This window comes from Martes martes, assembly GCF_963455335.1.
Source record: "Martes martes genome assembly, chromosome: 3".
Taxonomy (NCBI): Eukaryota; Metazoa; Chordata; class Mammalia; order Carnivora; family Mustelidae; genus Martes; species Martes martes.
Window position 1 is genome coordinate 71,397,304 of NC_137890.1, and position 21,915 is coordinate 71,419,218.

Below are 21,915 nucleotides of genomic sequence, written 5' to 3' on the forward strand. Positions count from 1 at the left end.
AAGGACAGATAAGGGACATCCTGGAACGTCTGGCACATAGTAGTTGTTTAATTAACAGCTGCCGAATGATCTATTAGTTGATTCATTTTAGTTCACAGAAATTATATCTCTGATTTTTTTAAAGATTTATTTATCTGAGAGAGAGAGAGAAAGAGCATGAGCGGGGGCAGTGGGAAAGGCAGAGGGAGGAACAGGCTCCCCACTGAGCAGAGAGCCCAACATGGGGCTTGATCCCAAGACCCTGGGATCATGATTTGAGCTGAAGGCAGACGTTTAACTGACTGACCCAGGAGCCCTGAAGTTACATATCTGATTATGAACGAAAAACAATAGAAACATTCTTAAAATTCTTCTAACATTCTTCTATTCTCAATTTTTGAAGGAAAACACAAACAATTTTTAATGAATATGGGTGTGGAAGCACTAAAGGTATTCAATAATCTGGAAATTCAGAGAACACTGACACTTACATACTTGAGCTTCTCATCACTTTGTGCTATTGTTTTATGTTCCCGAACATTCCATAAAGGCTGTGTTTGTGTCTAGATTTCTGATTTAGCTGTAAGATGTAAAAATCCTACATAGTCAGACAACTTGGCTTTAGTTATATCAGAAGTGACTTAAAAGCAAAAATAGTGGGACGCCTGGGTGGCTCAGTGGATTAAGCCTCTGCCTTCGGCTCAGGTCCTGATCTCAGGGTCTTGGGATCAGGATCAAGTCCCGCATGGGGCTCTCTGCTTGACAGGGAGCCTGCTTCCTCCTCTCTGTCCCTCTGCCTGCCTCTCTGCCTGCTTGTGATCTCTGTCAAATAAATAAATAAAATCTAAAAAAAAAAAAAAAGCATTCCAGTTATTCCTTGATGTTGACATCTCTAGGACAAAAATGTGACAAAAAAATAAGTAAACAAGTAAGTTCCTATTAAAAAAGCAAAAGAAATGTGAATAGGACACTATCTGTCCTGGGAAGTTCAGATTCAAAACGTGTTTCTTAAGATAGGAACTGCATGGGAATCCATTCCAAAATAACATCTCCACTTGTTATATAATTAGATAATGGTTTCACAGACTTTGTATAAATATATCTTCAGTGTCTGATGGTTTTCTCTTAAAAGGATATATTACTACTTTTTCTCCCTGAAAACTGTTCACGGAGCCACAAACTTCCCCCCTGACTTTATTCATTCTTTTTCTCCTTGCCCTTCCCACTCTAGGTTGGACTCAATGAACACATTGGAGAGATGAGTAACTTAGGCAAAGACCTTTTATTCGTGGTTAGGCTCACATAGTTCCAAAAAGTAAATGTAATTAACAAAACACCCACAAGTACCAGAGGAAGTGCTCCGGTCTCAGTAGAAGGCACTGATCCTAAGAAAGCTTGATGTGGGTCACCACGTAGAGATGCCGTTTCACTCCTGTTGAATGAATGTGCTGTATTCTGAGTGTGACAGTTGGGAGGCAGGAGTAGGAAGAGCCCAAGCCTCTTCTCCACTGGGTTAGGCAGCCGGGCCCTCCAGGGGTACTCTCCCTGATGACATGAAGGTGTCCGCAGTGGTAGCTATGACAACGATCCCAGCTATGGCAACGATGCTGATGTCATCACCAACAGTTTGACAGGATCCAGAAATCTTTAGGGTGCTTCTCATCCAGTTGATCACCTCTGATCCGTTCCTTGGACAGGCCACAGAATCCACCTTCACAAAAAAGAATCCAGCGCATTCAGTGACCACTGAAAACACACCAGTCCTGGTATTTGCTAATCTGGCACCACAGTTAAAATACGATTGCATCATTTTGGAAATAAGAACAATCTAAGCTACAAGAAAATGTACTGTTAAAAAACACACATGGGTACTTTTGGTGGTATGGCTTTAAAACCCAGCTCTTGTCTATAAAAGCCTTACAAGCAAAGTTAGTGAACAGCAATTTTTATTTTTAAAAAAATGGAAAGTATTTTACTAGACCAAATTAGTTTAAGACATATGAAAATCAAATCTTATGCAAACACCCTTAGAAAAACTGAACTATATAATTAATAGTCCTTTTCACAAATTAATAACAAATGTGTTAAATTACTGTGTATTAAAGATACGATTTGAAAGTTAGAGCTGTTTCAAAATACTATGTTCAAATCTCATTCTGTAAGAACCCAGGGAAGTTGCCCCCCCCCCCACTGTCCTTTCAGTAGGGTTTCATGGTACACCGGAGGGTCTATTATGAGCCAGGAGAGAGTCACTAAGTAATATTCAAAGAAAAATAAGAGTAAAACATCAGGTACAAATGAATTTAATTCACTTCCTGAGACTTACACAGAGCTCACTGACTTAAATAAACCACGACAACACTGTTTTTAAATATCAAGAACACTATTTTCTGGCAGCATCCAGTATACTTTTGTGTTACAAGTAGGTCATAAAGATAGGGCTTCAGGGAGAAACAGAAACACAGATGAACCTCTAAAGAAAGAGAAAGCTCGAGCAAAAGACTTCTTATTCTCTTTTTATGAGGCACAAACAGAAAAATAAATAAAACATAACAACCCTGATGATAGACTGCGGGAGACTTAATATCTCGACTTTTATGTTTTATGAATGATATTTAATACAGCATTATTCCTGCTGAATAACCAGAAAATTTGCATCATCAATAATACGGTTAAAAAGTTCACTCCATGAGAATATCCATGTCAACCGATGTTACCTCTTCTACATAAAGCGTGTGTGTGTATAGAGTACACAGAGAAAATATATGTCTAGAGCATATATATAAACACAGTCATGTCTTCCCAGTCTCAAGCCCATCTGACCCTTTACAATGAAGAGAGAAAACAGGAAGGAGACTTCTGGTACCATTTATTTTTCTGTGACAGTAATAAAGCTGCTGTATCACAGCTTGGAAAATACACAGTAATCATTGTATATTACAGTAACTGTATAATGCAAAAGCAAATGATTTTTTTCCCAGAAAAAAACATCTGTTTTCCCTATGACTCTGCTTCCTCCCCCCTCAAAAATACTGTATACGTAATTTCCACCTAAAGTCAGAAGGCTTCCCGTGCCCATGGCCCGTGGAAGCAGCATGGTCACAGCTCTGCAGGAGGATGCCTGTCTCCACTTCTGTCTCTGACGCAAACTGCACTCCCAGGCCGGCCCGTTTTACAACTCTTCCTTCAAGGCTTTCTGTGTCTCTTGCCTGGCTTTGTCTTCCTCCCTGGGCGCCAACCATGTGAAATACACCTTTACTGGATCGATGTTCCAGTGTTTGTGAAAGGATATGGGAACTTGGTGAGAAAGATAGTCCCTGGGATAATCCACGGGCCGAGCCTGCGGGAAGAAGAAAAGAGAATCACGTTCCTTTATTTGCTGAAAACAATTTTGCTTCAGCACAGCATTATCTGAATTTATGAAGTAACTGCTTTTCGCCAATATTTGATATTGCTTATGAGAATGTAAAAGCAAAAAAGAAGATCTTTTCCACTACCCTCTCTCTGATGCAAGGCTCTTTGCTTTTGTATCTCCAATTACTTTAATATCCCAAATGTACCACTTTTTGCTTCTGTGTTCCGTAGTCATACCTCTGGGAGATTTCTCAACCACGGTAATAGATACAAAAAGCCTTCCTTGGTCAGTCATTTAAGTGACTATTATAACTTCTGCAAAAGGCAGAAAAATTGCTATTTCTCAGGCCTCTCTAAAGAAACTGGCCGTACCTGGAATGTGTGTGTGTGTGTGTGTGTCTGGGGGAGGGGAGGGGTGAAGAGTTCCCATGGGCTCCCCTTGCCTATCCACTGCCCTGACGTGTAATTAGGTGTATGTCTCTCCGAGCAGGAAAATGCAGAGCTCACCAGGAATCCAGGAGAAGGATGAAGTAACTCAGCACTCACTTCCCCCCAGATACCTAGTCTGATTCCAGAAATGGCAAGGGAAACACTGAGTAACCAGAAGCAGTTTGCAAGAGGGCCTAAAAAGTTTTTGCATCGTCATCACTTCAGGATTCTCTAGAACTTACAAAATGAAGTTTAAGCAGAATTAGACACAGCCTAGGATGGCTGAGATTGAAGTAACCTTCAGAGTACGGAAGGAAAGAGAAACCAGACACTATTTTTTTTTTTTTAAAGATTTTATTTAATTCGACAGACAGAGATCACAGGTAGGCAGAGGCAGGCAGAGAGAGAAGAGGAAGCAGGCTCGCTGCTGAGCAGAGAGCCCGATGTGGGGCTCGATCCCAGGACCGTGGGACCATGACCTGAGCCGAAGGCAGAGGCTTTAACCCACTGAGCCACCCAGGTGCCCCTATTTTTTTCTCTCTAAACAAAGCATCCACCTTTCTCTCGATGCTTATCTTGTTTACAGATTTATATAGCCCATCTGTGTTCTCTAGTAACTCACTGACTTATCAATACTAAAACAGTCTTGGCTTTATTAATTCTAGATAGGAAACATTTTGAAAACAAGTCTTCTCTAGGCTAATATTTTATTACAGTCTGCTTAAATGCTTGCAGTGAATACTTACATAAACCCTCTTAAGTGGTTTATAAAATACCTTCATTAAATTTCATCTCATTCAGCCCTTGAAACAACCTTGCAAGGTGATCAGAGTATCCTGATTGATCTTCAGTTTATAGATGAGGAAACCGGAGCTCACAGAATTTATAAGTTTCTTAGGGCAACAGGTCTAACACCTATTGCACTGGGGACAAGAGCAGGTGACCAGCCCAGCTCCTAGTTCAAGCAGGATGCCTGCAACTGGTCCTCATTCCGTGGCCACAAGCCTGGTCCACCAATGGTGCCTCAGCTGCCCTGACCTCCTTGGGGGACTTTATCCTGAGAAGGCACAAATATCCTGCTCCAATGAGTGTTGATACCTCTGCATGGAAGTTCAAAATGACGGCGTGGGTTGGGCAGAGAATTTCCATACTAACCATGCATTGTCCTTTAAAGATTCTAAGTGCTCGTGGAGTTAAAAATCTGAGAAGGCAATTTTAAAAAGGAAGAAAGTGAACCAAAGACCAACAATACACACTAGAATAATGTCTAACAGACTTGAGCAACTTCCGAGTATCAGCTGAGGAGATGCAAACGTGATATCTGCTTGCAAGGCCCCCTGGGAGTTTACTGGCCTGGACGAAACCCCAGGGAAAACAAACTCTCAATTTTGTTCTCAGACAATTCTACAAGGCTCCCAGAAGAAAGAAAGAAAAATCGTGGAAACAAATCTTGGCCCGTTTTTCACATTTAAAAATGAACTCTCGGAGACACAAATGCATCTCACAGGAAAAAAAGAAATCCATGGTATCTTTGCCTCTATTAATGCGGATTCCAGAAGCGACTGCGGTTGCATGTTAGCACATGAGTGAAGAGCTGGTTTACTAAGTATTAGAATGTGCTAATCATTTCTGGCAAAGGCGGTTTTGGAAAAGAACAAGACAAGCCTAGAGAAGTGGAATGTGTCCACAGAGGCATCTGTAACACCAGGAAGTCTAGACGGACTCTGATAATCACATTTCTGTGCCCAAAATGCCAAAAGGAAGTGGTGAACAGTCAGGGTTGGGTGGAGGGAGAAGACCTTCGGAACAGACACAGAGCATGATGGGAAGCTGTGCGCAGGAGGAGATGGCGTAAAATGCATGGAAGGACATACATTGGGTGAAATTAAAACTTAATCTGTAAATATTAGACCACGCTGAACAGTGCAAAAAACAGAGATTAAATTTGTATTTGCTTAGACAAATATAATTTTTATAGCTGTATTGACATACAATTTACATACAATTCACACACAGGCATGGTAGTTTGAAAACTTTTAGTAGATTTCCATACTGATCCAGTTTTAGAAGACTACGGTCATTCCCCCAGAACTCCCTGCCATGCATTTTCAGCCAATCCCTACCCCAGTGGCAGCTCCAGGAGACCACTGATTTGCTTTTTCTCTACAGTATTGCCTTTTCTAGAAATTTCTTATCAGTGGAATCATACATTATGAATGTTTTGAGCCTGGCTTCCTTCACTTAGCATTGCTGCATGTATTAGTAGTTCATTACTTTTATTACTGAGCAATATATTACACTGAGTGGAAACACCATACAAACAACACAGTTATTATCACACAGCTTCCATGGGCCAGGAGATTTGGCAACACATAGCTGGGACCTCTGCTTCACAGTATCTCACCAGATCGTAATCAGGATGTCAGCCCAGGCTCTATAATCTCATCTGAAGGCTCAAATAGGAAAAGATGCACTTCCAAGCCCAGTCAGTAGGTACTGGTAACACTCAGTTCCTAGTGGGCTACTGAGCTGAGGGCTTCACTTTTACACCCTGCCCCCTTGCAGCTTGCTTCAGCAAAACCTGCAAGCCAGGAAGGAAGTAGGGAGCATCTACAAGGAAGTTGGAAGTCACAATCCCTTGCAGCATAATGACAGAAGAGACATCCCATCACCTTTGCCACATGCTATTGGCTCATACTCCAAAGAGGGGAAAACGCAGGGTATGAATTATCAACAGGAGGGGACCAATGAGATCTATGTCATAAATTGCCTGCCACATATATGTTTAATTTTTTTAAAACTGCCAAAACATTTCCAAAGTAACTATATTTTATATTCCCACTAGAGGCCCAGGTTTCTATATCCTCAGCAGCATTGGGAATGGTCTGTTTGCTTATAGGCATTCTATGCATGTGAATTTAGTTTGCATCTCCCTAATGACTAATCATGTTGAGCATCTTTCCATGTGCTTAGTAGCTGTTTATGCATCTTCTTTAGAGAAATGTCTGTTCAATCTTTTACCCAGCTTAAACTCAGCAGCTGATTTTCTTACTGAGTTGTAAAAGATTGTTATATATTCTGAATTCAAGTCCTTTACCACAAACATGATTTACAAATATTTCTCCCAGTTTATGGTTTGTTTTTTTTCATTCTCTTAAGGATATCTTTTGAAGAGCAAAGTTTTAAGTTTCATGATTTCAATTTATAAATTTTTCTTTCTACGGATCTTGCTTTTGGTGCCATAAAACTTTGCCTTAACTAGGGTCAAGAAGAATTATCCCTATGGTTTTTTTTGGCGGTTTATAATTTTATCTCCTATATTTTGTACGATGAGTCATTTTGAGTTAATATTTGTGTGTGAGGTGAGGTTAAGTTCCAAGTTCACTTTTTATATGTGGAAATACGTAATTGCTCTAGCACCAGCTGACCTGTGCCACTTCTCCCCTGGATTGCTTTGGCATCTTTGTCAAAAAAGTTTACCACAGGGGCACCTGGGTGGCTCAGTGGGTTAAGCCTCTCTACCTTCGGCTCAGGTCATGATCTCAGGGTCCTGGGATCGAGACCCGCATCGGGCTCTCCGTTCAGCGGGAAGCCTGCTTTCCCCCTCTCTCTCTGCCTGCCTCTCTGCCTACTTGTGATCTCTCTGTCAAATAAATAAAATCTTTAAAAAAAAAAAAAAAGAGTTTACCACAAATGACAGGGTTTATTTCTAGACTCTCTATCCTGTTGCATTTGCACTGATGTGTGTGTGTGTGTGTGTGTGTGTGTGTTTATCCTTCTACTACTTGCATCTTGTCTTGATTATCATAGCTTTAGAGTAAGGTTTGAGATCATAGAAAGGTAAATCCTCCAATTTTGACCTCCTTTTTAAGAATTACTGTGTATTTCCATATAAATTTTAGAATCAGCTTGTTGATTTTGACAGAGAAGCCTGCTATGACTTTGGATACGGATTCCAAAGAATCTATTGATGAATTTGGGGAATGTGGGGAAATAAAATTTCCTGTAAAAAAGCCCTATAGCCCACAAGAAACACTTCACATTCCATTTGTCTAGTTAACTGCTCAGATCCCAAAGGAGAGTAAAACTTCCCTTATCTCTTGGAGAGGCCAAGGGTTATATCCCTGAACTAGGTCCAGAGGGTAAGCCCCAAGGTACCAGAAAAACCTGAACACTTTCCACCCTGGGACACATTTACATTTCAAGGAAGAATAAGGTGTTTATTTGCATACCAAAATGCTGAAGTAAGAAAGCATTTCCCTTTAGAAACAGAGGAAACAGTTTTTCTTTGACCCTTGCTGTTGGGGTATCTCAGCACTTGCATAGGCCAACTGAATTGGCCCTCATCCTACTGGCCTGAAGGTAAAAACTAGGTTAAAGGGGCAGTGGGAGTGGAAGTGGGGGCAAGATTTGCTTATTATTTATTGTGAGGTACTTAATGTAAAAATCTATCTCTGATCCAGAACACTTCCTTTAGGCATTCAGAATAAGTTAGTTTTAAGTGAATAAGATGAAATAATAAATTTTTTTTTAAAAAAAGATTTTATTTATTTATTTGAGTGAGAGAGAAAGAGAGCACAAGCAGTGGGAACAGCGGGCAGAGGGAGAAGTAGGCTTCTGCCAAGCAGGGAGCCCAGTGTGGGACTCGATCCCAGGATCCTGGGATCATGACTTGAGCTGAAAGCAGACGCTTAACCAACTGCGCACACCCAGGTATCCCAGTATTTTAAATGGTATTAAAAAAATCAATGGAGAAAATTGCAACAGCAATATTGAGTCTTCCAATCCATAAATATGGTATAGATCTCTTCATTTAATTAGATCTTAATTTCCCTCAGCAGAATTTTATTATACAGTGTACACTGTAACTCCATTTTAATTTATTCCTGATGTATTTTATTCATTTGCCTGCTATTTTGAATGACACTGTTTTCTTCATCTTCAGGTTTTTTTTTGGTCAAAACAACACAATTGCTTTTGTATATTGATCTTGTAGCCTATAACCTTGTTAAACTCATCTATTAGTTCTGGTAGGTTTTTTTTTTCCTTTGGTAGATCCGTAGGATTTTCTACATACAAGATAATGTGGTCTGTGGATAAAGACAGTTTTACTTCCTCTCTTCCAACTTGTATCCTTACTATATATATATGTATACATAAATGTACATGTGTATATATATATGTGTGTGTGTGCGTGTGTGTAAATATATATATATTTTCATCTTATTGCACTGGTTAGAACCACTGAGTATAATGCTGAATAAAAGTGGTAAGACAGACATCTCTACCTTGTTCCCAATTTTGTTATTTTGTATATTCATTTTATCAGATTGAGGAACTTCTATTTTGTTGAGAGGTATTTCTTCTTTTATGATTTGTTTTCTTTTTTTTTTAAATCATGAAGTGATGTTAGAGTTTGTCAAACATTTTTTCTGTGTCTATTGTGAGAGTCATGTGGCTTTTATTCATTATTCTACTCATATGGTATATAACAATAATTGATTTTGGATATTAAATCAAGTTTGCATTCCTGTGATAAATGCCAGCTCATCATGGCATATAACCCCTTTTATATATTGCTAAATTCAGTTTGCTAGTATTTTGTTAAGGATTTTTCCATCTGTGTTCAAGAGTAATATTGGCTTATAGTTTACTTTTGTCATATACAATTTTAATTCCTGTTACTTTTTTAGCAATATTTTTGGAGTGATTTTCTAAATTCTTGTTCTAGGGATAACAATATACATCTTTTTTATTATTTTTTTAAAATTTATTTATGAGAGAGAGAGCGAGCATGTTGGGGGGGGGTGTGGGAGGGGTAAGGGGAGAGAGAGAGAATCCAAGCAGACGCCCTGCTGAGTGTGGAGCCTGATGTGGGGCTCCATCTTAGGAGTCCAAGATCGTGACCTGAGCCTAAACTAAGAGTCAGATGCTTAACTGACTGCACTACCCAGACACTCCAACAATATGCATCTTTGGCATATTAAGCTAATATTGGCCTCATAAAATGAATTGGGAAGTATTCTCACTCCTTTAATTCCATTCCATCAGTATGTAGGTTCAAATACTTTTTCTATTTCTTCTTAAGACAGTTTTGCTAATGAGTGTGATTTAAGGAATTTAAGAAATTTCTCCCATTTCTTTTAAATTGTCTAACTGGTTAGCACAATTTTGGTAGGATTTGCAATGATATCCCCTCTTTCATTCCTAACTTTGGTAATCTGTGTCTTCCTTCTTTTTCTCTTGGGCAGTCTAGCTAAATTTACCAAATTAGCTGCTCTTTCCAAAATAACTCATTTTTGGCTTAACTTGATTTTCTATGCTGTTTTTCTGTTTTCTATATTGACTTGTGCTCTAAACTTTAATATTTCTTTTATTCCACTTAAAGGTTCAGATTTGAATGATAATATTCTTTTGCTTTCAATGCAGATGTTTAGAGATTTACTATCCTTACCCATTTCTAGTATGTTTAAAACTACACATATCCCTCCAATCCCTACATATCTATGCTTAAAAATTTTCTTATATTTTGTTTTCATTTTTACTCAAGATATATTCTAATCTTCCTTATGTTTTCCTCTTTGATCCAGGGATATTTTAAAATGTGTTAATTTCCAAATTAACATAATTTCCAAATAATTTCCAAATATTTGGAAATTCTCTCATTTTTCTTCCATTGATATCTAATTTCATTCCATTACTGGGAGGACATACTTTGTAAGTTTTCAAACCTTTAAAATTTATTTAGACTTGTTTTTCTGACCCAGCATGTGATCTATCCTTTAGAACATTGCATGCACACTTGAAAAGAATGTGCATTTTGCTGTTGTCAGATGAAACATTCCATGTCAGTTAAGTAGTTAGTATTTGTCCATTTCTCATTCCAATTCTGTCCATTTATGTTTCATGTATTTTGATGATCTGTTAGGTGTACATATACATTTATAATTATTGTATCTTAATATATTGACTTTTGGTTATGAAATGTCCCTCTTTCTCTCCAGTAATATTCCTCTCCTTAAAGTGTATTGTGTTTAACATAGCCACTCAAACTCTCTATGATTAACTGTTTGCAGCGTACATCTTTTCCTGTCCTTCTACATTCAACCTATTTGTGTCTATGAATCTAAAGTGTACTTGACTCTTATAGACAACGTAGTCAAATCTTGATTTTTATGCAATCTGACAATATCTGCCTTTTTTAAAAAATATTTTATTTATTTATTTGAGAGAGAGACAGTGAAAGAGAGCATGAGAGAGGAGAAGGTCAGAGGGAGAAGCAGACTCCCCATGGAGCTGGGAGCCTGACACGGGACTCAATCCTGGTACTCTGGGATCATGACCTGAGCTGAAGGCAGTTGCTTAACCAACTGAGCCACCCTGGTGCCGGTAATATCTGCCTTTTGACTAAGGGGTTTAGTCCATTCATATTTAATGTAATAATTGATATACCTGTATTTTTATCATTTTGCCATTTATTTTCTGCATGTATGGTTTTTGTCCCTCTGTTTCTCCTTTATTGACTTCTTTGGTTAAACAATCTTTTTGTGTATATTTAATCCCTCTATTGATATTTTAAACTACATATTTTAAATCATTTTCTTAGAGATTTTTCCAAGGATAGCAGTATAAATCTTTAACTTAGGTTAATACTGACTTAATTCCAATAAAATCAATTGCTACAATATAGCTTCATTTCCTTCTCCTTGTCTTTGCACTATTATCATCATATTTATTGCATTTATCTATGTTATAAATCCAATAATAGGATTATAAATATTGCTTTAAACAATCTTATATTTAGGGGCACCTGGGTGGGTCAGTCATTAAGCATCAGCCTTTGGCTCATGTCATGATCCCATGGTCCTGGGATCAAGCCATGCATCAGGCTCCCTGCTTGGGGGGAAGCCTTTTTTTCCTTCTCCCACTCCCCCTGCTTGTGTTCCCTCTCTCACTGTCTCGCTCTGTCAAATAAATTTAAAAACTCTTTTTAAAAAATCTTATATTTGTTAAAGAAATTGAGAGAAAATATGTATGTTTATATACAGGCTTTTCTTAATTATATATATGCACATATATACATATATGTATACAAAACACATACACAGTCTTTTATATTTTCCTCCATATTAACCCTATCCAGGATTCTTCCATTCTTTCCTACATATTCTAATTACCATGTGCCATTTTCACTCAGCCCAAAGGTTTTCCTTTAGTTTTCCTGTAGGGGAGGTCTACTAGCAAAAATCTATCTCACTTTTTGTTTACCTATGGATATCTTTATTCCACTTTTGTTTTGGAAGGATAGCTTTATTAGATATAGAATCATTAGTTGATTGGTTTTTTTGTTTTGTTTTGTTTTTTGCTTCTGCCTTCAGGCTTCTATTGTTTTTAATGAGAAATCAGCTAGTAAATATATTTTTTGTTTCTCTTTTCATTAGGTTGCTTTTAAGACTTTCACTTTTTCATTGTCTTTCAGCAGTTTGACTATAACATGTCTCTGTGTGATTCTTTTCATGATTACCCTACTTGAGCTGTCGAACCTTTTAGAGCTATACATTAATGTTTTTCATCACATTTGGGAGGTTTCAACCCTATTTCTTTGAAAAAAATTTCCTATCCAATTCTCTCTCTACTCACTTTTTAGGACTCCCATTATTAAATGTATATTGGTATACTTTATGGCTTAAAGTATTTTAAAGTTCTGTTCATTATTCTTTAGTCATTTTTCTCTCTCTTCTTTGGACTGGGTAATTTCTATTGATTTCCCTTCAAATTCACTGTTTCTTCTGCCATTTCAAATCTACTATTAAGCCCACCCAGATAACTGCTCATTTCAATTATTTGGTTTTACAACTATAGAATTTTCATTTGTTTTTTATTGTAGTTTCTATTTTTTATTAATATTTGCTATTTGTTGAGTCATTGTAATCATATTTTCTTCTGATTCTGTGAACATGGTATCCTTTAATTCTGTGGCTGTGATTTTATTAGCTTCTTGAAGTCTTTGTTTATCAACTCCAATATGTGGTCCCACTGAGAGTCGGTTTCTGTTCCTACATTTTTCCCTCAGTACATCTCTTTGCCTTGTGTCATGATAATTTGTTGAAAGTTGATTATTTTGAAGATGTATTGTAACAACAATCTGTTTAATTTTACTACTTTTTAAACTATTTTATTTATTTATTTGACAGAGAGCTAGAGATAGAGCACAAGTAAGCAGAGCGGCAGGGAGAGGGGGAGAGAGGGAAGCAGGCTCTCTGCTGAGCAGGGAGCCCGATGCAGGGCTCGATCCCAGGACCCTGGAATCACGACCCGAGCCGAAGGCAGAGGCCTAACGACTGCGCCACCCAGGCACCCCAATTTTACTACTTTTTAAGAAGTAATTTGCCTGGATTTACATTGTGGAATCTTTCTCACTGCAGTGTATGGCTATTGATATCTCCACTTAATTTTTAGTTCTAACTTTTATCTTATAGCTTGGATTGCTAGGGGTCATCCCTGTGCTTGAATAGCTTAGTGGTTAACTTATCATATGGGCAGAGGTTATGCTCAAACCTCAAGCCCGTAAGGCTTCTACCTATGTATAGGTTGGAAAGCACATTCAAAGACTCAGTGGGTTCTCAAATATGCCTTGGATTTTACTTTCTTCTAGGCTCATCCAGTGTCCCATGTGCATGGTTTCCCAGTAGGCCAGAGAATTGTGGAGAGCTTTTCTAGACCTGTTATTTCCCTCTTATTTTCAGGGTACAAAGTATTAAATTTCTGGCTAAGATACCCTTTACCATATCTGAGACTGCCACCTCAGGCCCCAAATGTGCAGGTTTTTCTTACTTGTTTCTTACCAAGTTTGACTATTTTAGGATTTTTATCTCTCTGTACTCAAACCAAGTGCCCCCCGCCTCTGACAGCAAAGCTGCCATTTTCCCCAGCCAGGCCCATACAGATTAAACTGTTGTTGCTCTTTCCAACCAAGCTGGGGTGGTTGGAGAGGTGGAGCTTGGGTGGGGCGGGTTGGGGGAGGCTTCAGGCAGAAAGGCCTCAGAAGACCTCATACTCTGCTGGTCTTACTGAAACGAGGAGCAGTTTTTCAGGAATAAATACTTCTCAGTGTTTTTGGTTTATTTCCAGAGTCCTGAAATGAGTATTTTAACAATTTTATGCAGAGGATTCACTGCCCATTGCATGCTGCCATACCCACTGGTAGCATATAATTTTGAAAGAACAGGAAACCATATGGTCCAGATCCTTTGTTTTTAATAAAAATATATACTAGACATTCCTTGAAGCCCCCTTCTAAGCCTATGATTTCACAATTACCTCCCCTGACTAAAAAGAAGAAAAATGGCACAGGGAATTTTGTATCTGAGACTGTTTCCAAAAGCCTACTCTTTCTCTAACTCTTCAGGGATCTTGGATTTGTATCTCTTTACCTTCTATGTGTTTCTCAGTATGAACAAATACACTGTTTGGAGCACTGTTCAAGTATTATAAATGGGAAATAATTTGTAAATCATCACAAACTCTCTAAAAGAGGCTTAAGAATTAGTAGATATATAGTGGTATCTACAAGGGAGGATACGCTTTAAGCATATTTTATAATTTTGGAAAGATTTAAAATTTATTATGTGAATTAGGGAAATCAAGAGCTTTAAAGTCTGGGAAATAACAGTATTTTTTTTTCATTTTTAAATTCTCTTCAAAGGATTTTTGCTTAAAGTATATTTTCCTTCTTTCTTTTCTCTTTATCATTTTCTTTACTAGCATATTCTTGCCTTAGTGAAAAAGGCTGCTATAAAAATCTAATGCTGCATTATTAACAATAATAAATCATTCCCCTTATACACCAACAGTTTTAATTACCCTTCCTTTCCTAGAAGTGAAACTCCATGAGATAGAGCAAGAAAGAGAGCAAGAGAAAATAACTTGCTCCTCTAAGTCATCCTGTAACACAACACATAGGCTTAAGATGGGTGAGACCTCCCAAGGTTTTAAAAGATGGTTAAGTACTCCTGACTGGTACCAAGAAAGAGGTTTTTCATACATTTCTTATTAAGAAAATCTGTTTTTATTCTTCTTTATGGTCCTCAATATGCAGAAATGGATTCTGCCTTTCTTGATAATGCAAACACTTTCTTTGCCTTGTTCAAGTTATTTCCTACAGCGCTATTTCTGTCATGTTCAATTTTCTATATTGCCATGATAGCATTTGCTACTGGTTACTAAATTTGACAACATATTTATTCTTACAACATCAGAACATTCACTGACCTAATTCTTAAAAGCTACCAAAAAGAATGCAGAGGATTCCCTTCTCCAAACCACAGTATGATGGTTTGGAGCACCAACCATCCCTGGTAAACATCATCTGAGACAACAACAACCCCCAGATTATATGCTTATTGAGATACTAAACTGAAGCTTAATAGTGTTTAGCCACTTAATAGCAACCAAAGAGGAGTAAGCCCAATAAAAAGGTAACCAGTGGACAGTGTAAAAACCTAGGACAGTATAGAATTACATACACTTGGCATATACACAGCAGGAAATATTAGGTCATTCCTATATATTTCTAGATAGCATTTAATAATTTTAAAATGCATCTATTTTTAACTCAAAAATAGGGAGGGGGGCGGAGAGCAGATTTTCCCTGGTCCTATATTCAAGGACAATGATCAAACACCATTTTGTTTTCCAGAGGTTTCTGCCTTCTGTCTTCCTGCTGGATATGGTACACCATCAACCCTCTGGACAAAGAGGTCTGTTAAGGATGCCCCTCTGGGGCCTGTACACATAGTTCTTAATATGGTTTCCAGAAGAATATGTGAAGGGAATGAAGCAGAATCTTTAAGTGAGAAGAAAATCCCCCTCTCTCCCTCTGAGGTAAGTATAGAAACATTGTTCTCACCTGATGGAAGAGAGGGCTGTGTGTCACAGGGATTCCCAACCCACTAAAGCACATCCCTAGGACCATATCGTCAGGGGCATCATGGCTGTAGCAGCGACATCTACTGGCGAGAAGTCTCCTGATTGCTTCTCTGCTGAAGACCATTCTAGTGGAAAGCCAGAGAAGACAGAGAAAAGGGTTAGAGCAGCAGCTCCTCCAGACCTTTAATCTCAATAAAGAAATAGAGTTCAGAGGTCACATTCTTGATAAAGATGTTGACATCAGCAATGTTTTATGTTTAATAGTTATTCTGGGGGAGATGTTTTGTGCTTTTGATGAAAGGAAAATTTGCTTTGAGATGCCTGTACATATCTAACAGGCAATTTTATTTCCTTATATAGTTTTTGCAAATGAATATTTTACAATGTTCTTTTCCTAATTTGTCAATGGAAAATTAGAATAGTTCTTCAGTTTTAGCACTGTCAATGAGGTCAGTAACAAAATCCACCAACATTCCCAGCAAGTAGATGGGCCCATTAGTACAGGTGATGACTGACAATGAGATCAAATCTAACTGAAACAACCAGGCATTGTCCAAGTGACTCCAGGCTATGAAAGCTCCCTTAAGGTGATTTTGAGAAAGAGAAACGAGAGAAAGACAGAGAGAGAGACTGAGTTGCCTCAAATAGAGCTATGATGCTACTTGACCTGGTATGCTGGGTACTTTCTGGTGGGACTCATGCCCAATCCTGCCATTCTGTGCCCTCCTTGGATCTGCAGGAGGCTGGAAACTGTAAAATAATATTTTCCAGACCCCCTTGCCAGCTAAGACCCAGCTTCATTCTGACAATGAGGGGCATAATACTGGGGGAGGCCATCCACTTCTGGCTCCAGCAGTCTCCGTGGTGAGGCAGGCGATAGGGGACAACTCTGGCGCAGCAGAATGTTGGTAACAGAACCACAGCGGCAGTGGGGAGCCAGTGCGAGGACTGGCTCAGGTGCAGTGTTGAGACCCAAAAACAGAAGCAGCCAGAGCAATCCACACGAACAGGCTCCAGAACACAGCCTTTGCTTTGCTCTTCCAGCCTTCGGGGCTGCAGCAGCTTTCTATAATTACTGAGTTCTCGGTAGAGCCCCTGGCACCGTTTTATTCCTCTGGCCCTTCCCAACACTTCGGCACCAAGTTCCTGCAATACATCCTCCTCTTTTTGAAACACAGATTGGTCCTAAAATACAGGACTGTTCTGGCCCTACGGTAGTAATGGCTCTTCTCCTAGTATGAATCATCCAATAGCTGACAGGGCTGAAGGGACGAATATGGTTCACAAATTCTTTCCCAATAAGTAACAATTTCCTAGAAGGCAAAACTGTCTATAATTTCTCCACATATTCCCAGAGCCAAATGCAGGGAATTGCGCACAATAAGTACTCAGCAGAATTTGATGCGTCAAAGAAGTGAGAATAAAGCTGCCTTTACCAACATCAAGATCAAAAGCTTTTGCACAGCAAAGGAAACAGTTAACAAAACCAAAAGACAACTGACAGAATGGGAGAAGATATTTGCAAACGACATATCAGATAAAGGGCTCGTATCCAAAATCTATAAAGAGCTTATCAAACTCAATACCCAAAGAACAAATAATCCAGTCAAGAAATGGGCAGAGGACATGAACAGACATTTCTGCAAGGAAGACATCCAGATGGCCAACAGACACATGAAAAAATGCTCCACATCACTCGGCATCAGGGAAATACAAATCAAAACCACAATGAGATACCACCTCACACCAGTCAGAATGGCTAAAATTAACAAGTCAAGAAATGACAGATGCTGGCGAGGATGCGGAGAGAGGGGAACCCTCCTACACTGTTGGTGGGAATGCAAGCTGGTGCAACCACTCTGGAAAACAGTGTGGAGGTTCCTCAAAAAACTGAAAATAGAGCTACCCTACGACCCAGCAATTGCACTCCTGGGTATATATCCTAAAGATACAAACGTGGTGCTCCGAAGGGGCACGTGCACCCGAATGTTTATAGCAGCAATGTCCACAATAGCCAAACTGTGGAAAGAGCCTAGATGTCCATCAACAGATGAATGGATAAAGAAGAAGTGGTATATATACACAATGGAATACTATGCAGCCATCAAAAGACATGAAATCTTGCCATTTGCGACGACGTGGATGGAACTAGAGGGTATCATGCTTAGCGAAATAAGTCAATCGGAGAAATATAACTATCATATGATCTCTTTGATATGAGGAAGTGGAGATGCAAGGTGGGGGGGTTTGGGGGGAGGTAGGAAAAGAAAAAATGAAAAGATGGGATTGGGAGGGAGACAAACCATAAAAGACTCAATCTCAAGAAACAGACTGAGGGTTGCGGGGGGGAAGGGGGACGGGAGAGGGTGGTGGGGAAATGGACATTGGGGAGGGTATGGGCTATGATGAGTGCTGTGAAATGTGTAAACCAGACGATTCACAGACCTGTACCCCTGGGGATAAAAATACATTATATGTTTATTAAAATAAAAAAATTAAAAAAAAAAAAAGCTGCCTTTACCAAGATGCTCTTCCAGGGGGAGGGAAAGGAGTTCTATGAATCAGTCTAGTGGGAAGGAAAAAAGGACAAAGAACTTGAAGACAATCTCTAATTTGAAATGTTGATCGCATACTCAGCTGGGGGTTTAACGTCCTTTAACTCGGTTCAGTGACCACGTGCTGGTGATGCAACACACACAGGGAGGGCCTCTCCCTGCCCTGGCCAACATGTCAGAGGACACGGTGAAACAAGACCAGACAAGAGGGAAAAGCAGCTGTTTAAGTTGACAGAAGAAAACAGGACCGTACCTGAGGAAGAAACACAGTTCTTGTGAACTCTACCAAAAAGAAAACTCCATGTTTGAAAACTCACCAGAAATTCTCTTTCTCTCTGAGTCCAGGGCCCATAAAGGACTGGGATAGCACCTTCCTATGGGTCAAACCCCCACTCATCTACCTGATCCCAGGAAGAGAGCCTATGTAAGGGGATATGCACCTGCCAGACACAGACCCTTAAATATCTATCCAAGGCCATGTTAAGGGGAATTTCCCAAGTAAGTATAATGCAGTTGACCTTGAACAATGCTGTGTTGAGGGGCCAGCCCCATGCAAGTTTAAAATCTGATCCGACTTTTGACTCCCCTAAAAGTTACCTACTGATAGTCTACTATTGGCCTTACTTAGATAAGATAAATAGTCGATTAATACATTGTATGTTATATATACTATAAACTGTATTCTTACAATAAAGTAAGCTACAGAAAAGAAAATGTTATGAAGAAAATTATAAGGAAGAGAAAATACATTTACAGTAATATACTGTATTTATGAAAAAAAATCTGCATATAAGTGAAACTGCCAGTTCAAACCCATGTTGTTCAAGAGCCAACTGTACTTGTATTCCAATCAGAGCTCTCATCGTCTTTATCTTAAGCTTGATTTAAATAAAACACTTTATTTTTTTCTTTCGTCAGCATCTAAGAATGAGAAAGAAAAGGAAGGCCCACTATTTTATCCTGGCCCACTCTCTGAAAAGTTAACTTTACAGGAAGATAAAAGGTAAGCATAAAATCTTTATTAGTAATTTTTTTTCTATTTTTTCCCTACCCACACAGAACAGTCTTACATTAATTATTCACACAAACTAAGTACACATGAGCCTTTAATAAGACGTGCTTATTAGTAGGCTGATGGGTTATTTCAAAATGAAGTTGTCCCCCAAAATGGAAAAGTACCAGACATATCACGGTATGTCTGCTCTGCCCGCCAACTTTTAAATATTAAAAAGATGTTGAGAGGCTATAAGACCAATAACGTGATTTCTTTTAATATACACGCTCTCATTTTAAGCAGAAGAAAAACTGAAATGGGAAGCAGGGGCTTGCCCAAGTCCGCGTGTGCAGAGGAAGAGCACATACAGAAGGTGATGGGCATCAGAAACGTGCCTGCCTCTCCCGATCTTCCTGCAGATGAAGAGGTCAGGACTGTCTCCGGGTAACACTGTCCTCAGCCCCTTCGAGGAGGCTGCCAAAGAATAGGAGGACATCCTGATCATAGCTTCCTACTCAGACATAGGTAAGTATTTCAAAAAGGAAAGCGGTTATTGAATAAACTGTCTGCGGATACTGGAACATTCAAGGGGTAAGCAATAACGCGAACGCCAGGCACCTGCATTCAAATCCTGCAAAGGTCTCATTTTCCAAACAATACGGAATACCTACACATAAATCACTGTGGAATCTACACTCCCAATTCAGCTCTGCTTCGTGGGGCAGAAGGGAGATGGTTGAGGGCAAGGCTTTACAAAACCTTGACTGTAAACCACAGCGAGAACACAAGAAACACATTTCATACTACAACCATTTGCGTGTGTTGTGTGTATATAAAACTGAAACAAAATTTCATGAAACAATATACACCCCTACTACATGTGATACACTATGATATTTCTATTCTATTCCATTTTATAGTTCATTATTTTTAAATGATGGTCATGATCCATTCATTGGTTTTATAAGCCATTAATTGATCCTGGCTTGCTGTTTACAAAAAAAAATCATGCTGGTTCTTAAGCTAGATCATCAGAAAAGTCTACTGAGAAATCATTTAACATGATGTCTGCAGCTTTCTTCAAAGGTTGATATGAGACAATCTCATGATAAATGTTTCTGCATCTTTGTAAAAGTGCTATTAAAAACAGAATATTACACCAGTCATTAGTTATACAAAGACCAATGCTCAGTGTTCATGCATTTGTTTATTCATTTACTCATTGTACCTGGTTAAAAAAAAAAGGGGGGGGGGAGGTCCCTATGCTAGGAAGTGAGGATATAATGAGAAATGAGACACAGGTGTTGCCTTCAAATAATTCATAATTTAGGTAGAAAACAGAAAGATAAATAGGCAATTAAATGATAATGGTTTGCATAATATGCTAGGAAAGTACATTTGAAAGGCATCAAACCCAGATTTGAAAGGCCAGACTAGGCTAAAACCTTCCAGGAATAAATAATAGCTATATTGTATCCCAAAAAATGAGAAGGATGAACTGGGTGACAAAGAAAATTTGGGAGGGGACACAGTGCTATACAGACACCGGCAGATGCCAATCTTGGGGAAAAGGAAAGAAGAAATGGCTCCGAGGAACTGAAATAAAATGAGGGTGCAGGTGACGAGGCTAGAAAAGTAAAAGAGCATCTGCCAAGGTCATCAGAGGCCCGGTAAGTCTTTTTTTTTTTTTTTTTAACATATAATGTATTATTTGCCCCAGGAGAACAGGTCTGTGAATCATCAGGCTTACACAACTCATAGCACTCACCATAGCACATATCCTCCCCAATGTCCATAACCCAGACACCCTATCCCTCTCCCCCCACTCCCCAGCAACCTCAGTTTGTTTCCTGAGATTAAGATTGTCTTACAGTTTGTCTCCCTCTCCGGTCCCTTCTTGTTTCATTTTTTCCCTCCCTTCCCCCACGACCCTCTGACCTGCCTCTCAAATTCCTCATATCAGAGAAATCATACAATAATTGTCTTTCTCTGATTGACTTATTTCGCTCAGCATGATACCTTCTAGTTCCATCCACGTTGTTGCAAATGGCAAGATTTCATTTCTTTTGATGGCCGCATAGTATTCCATTGTATATATATACCACATCTTGTTTATCCATTCATCTGTTGATGGACATTAGGTTCTTTCCATAGTTTGGCTATTGTGAACATTGCTGCTATAAACATTCAGGTGCACGTGCCCCTTTAGATCAATACTTTTGTATCTTTGGGGTAAATACCCAGTAGTGCGATTGCTGGGTCATAGGGTAGCTCTATTTTCAACTTTTTGAGGAACCTCCATACTGTTTTCCAGAGTGGCTGCAGCAGCTTGCATTCTTCTTTATCCATTCATCTGTTGATGGACAGCTGGGCTCTCTCCATAGTTTGGCTATTGTGGACATTGTTGCTATAAACATTCGGGTGCATGTGCCCCTTCGGATCACTACATTTGTATCTTTAGCGTAAATACCCAGTAGTGCAATTGCTGGGTCGTAGGGTAGCTCTATTTTCAACTTTTTGAGGAACCTCCATATTGTTTTCCAGAGTCATAGCCATGTTCTGTTAACCACTGAATCAGCTAGACCACACCAGAACCCCTGGAATGTGATTCTGGAGGTCCAGCAGTAGGAACCATTCTGATCTAAGGGATTGCAAAGTAAGAATATAAAGTCCTGA

At 39.1% G+C, this 21,915-nt stretch overlaps 1 protein-coding gene across 5 annotated transcripts in view; it reads right to left on the bottom strand.

Moving 5' to 3' along the window:
• Positions 1 to 1,243: 1,243 nt before the first annotated feature.
• Positions 1,244 to 21,915, bottom strand: part of B3GLCT (beta 3-glucosyltransferase) — a 115,685-nt gene continuing 95,013 nt past the window's right edge. For 2 of the 5 annotated variants that reach the window (XM_080799150.1, XM_080799149.1), the window contains 2 exons: positions 15,671 to 15,815; positions 2,268 to 3,319 (listed from right to left, as the gene is read on the bottom strand). In XM_080799150.1, the coding sequence (XP_080655276.1) occupies positions 3,152 to 3,319; positions 15,671 to 15,815 (313 nt within the window). In that variant the 3' untranslated portion in view covers positions 2,268 to 3,151. Of the gene's footprint in view, positions 1,691 to 2,267; positions 3,320 to 15,670; positions 15,816 to 21,915 lie in introns of those variants that run through there. The other 3 variants (XR_013966577.1, XM_080799148.1, XM_080799151.1) reach the window with 3 other exon arrangements.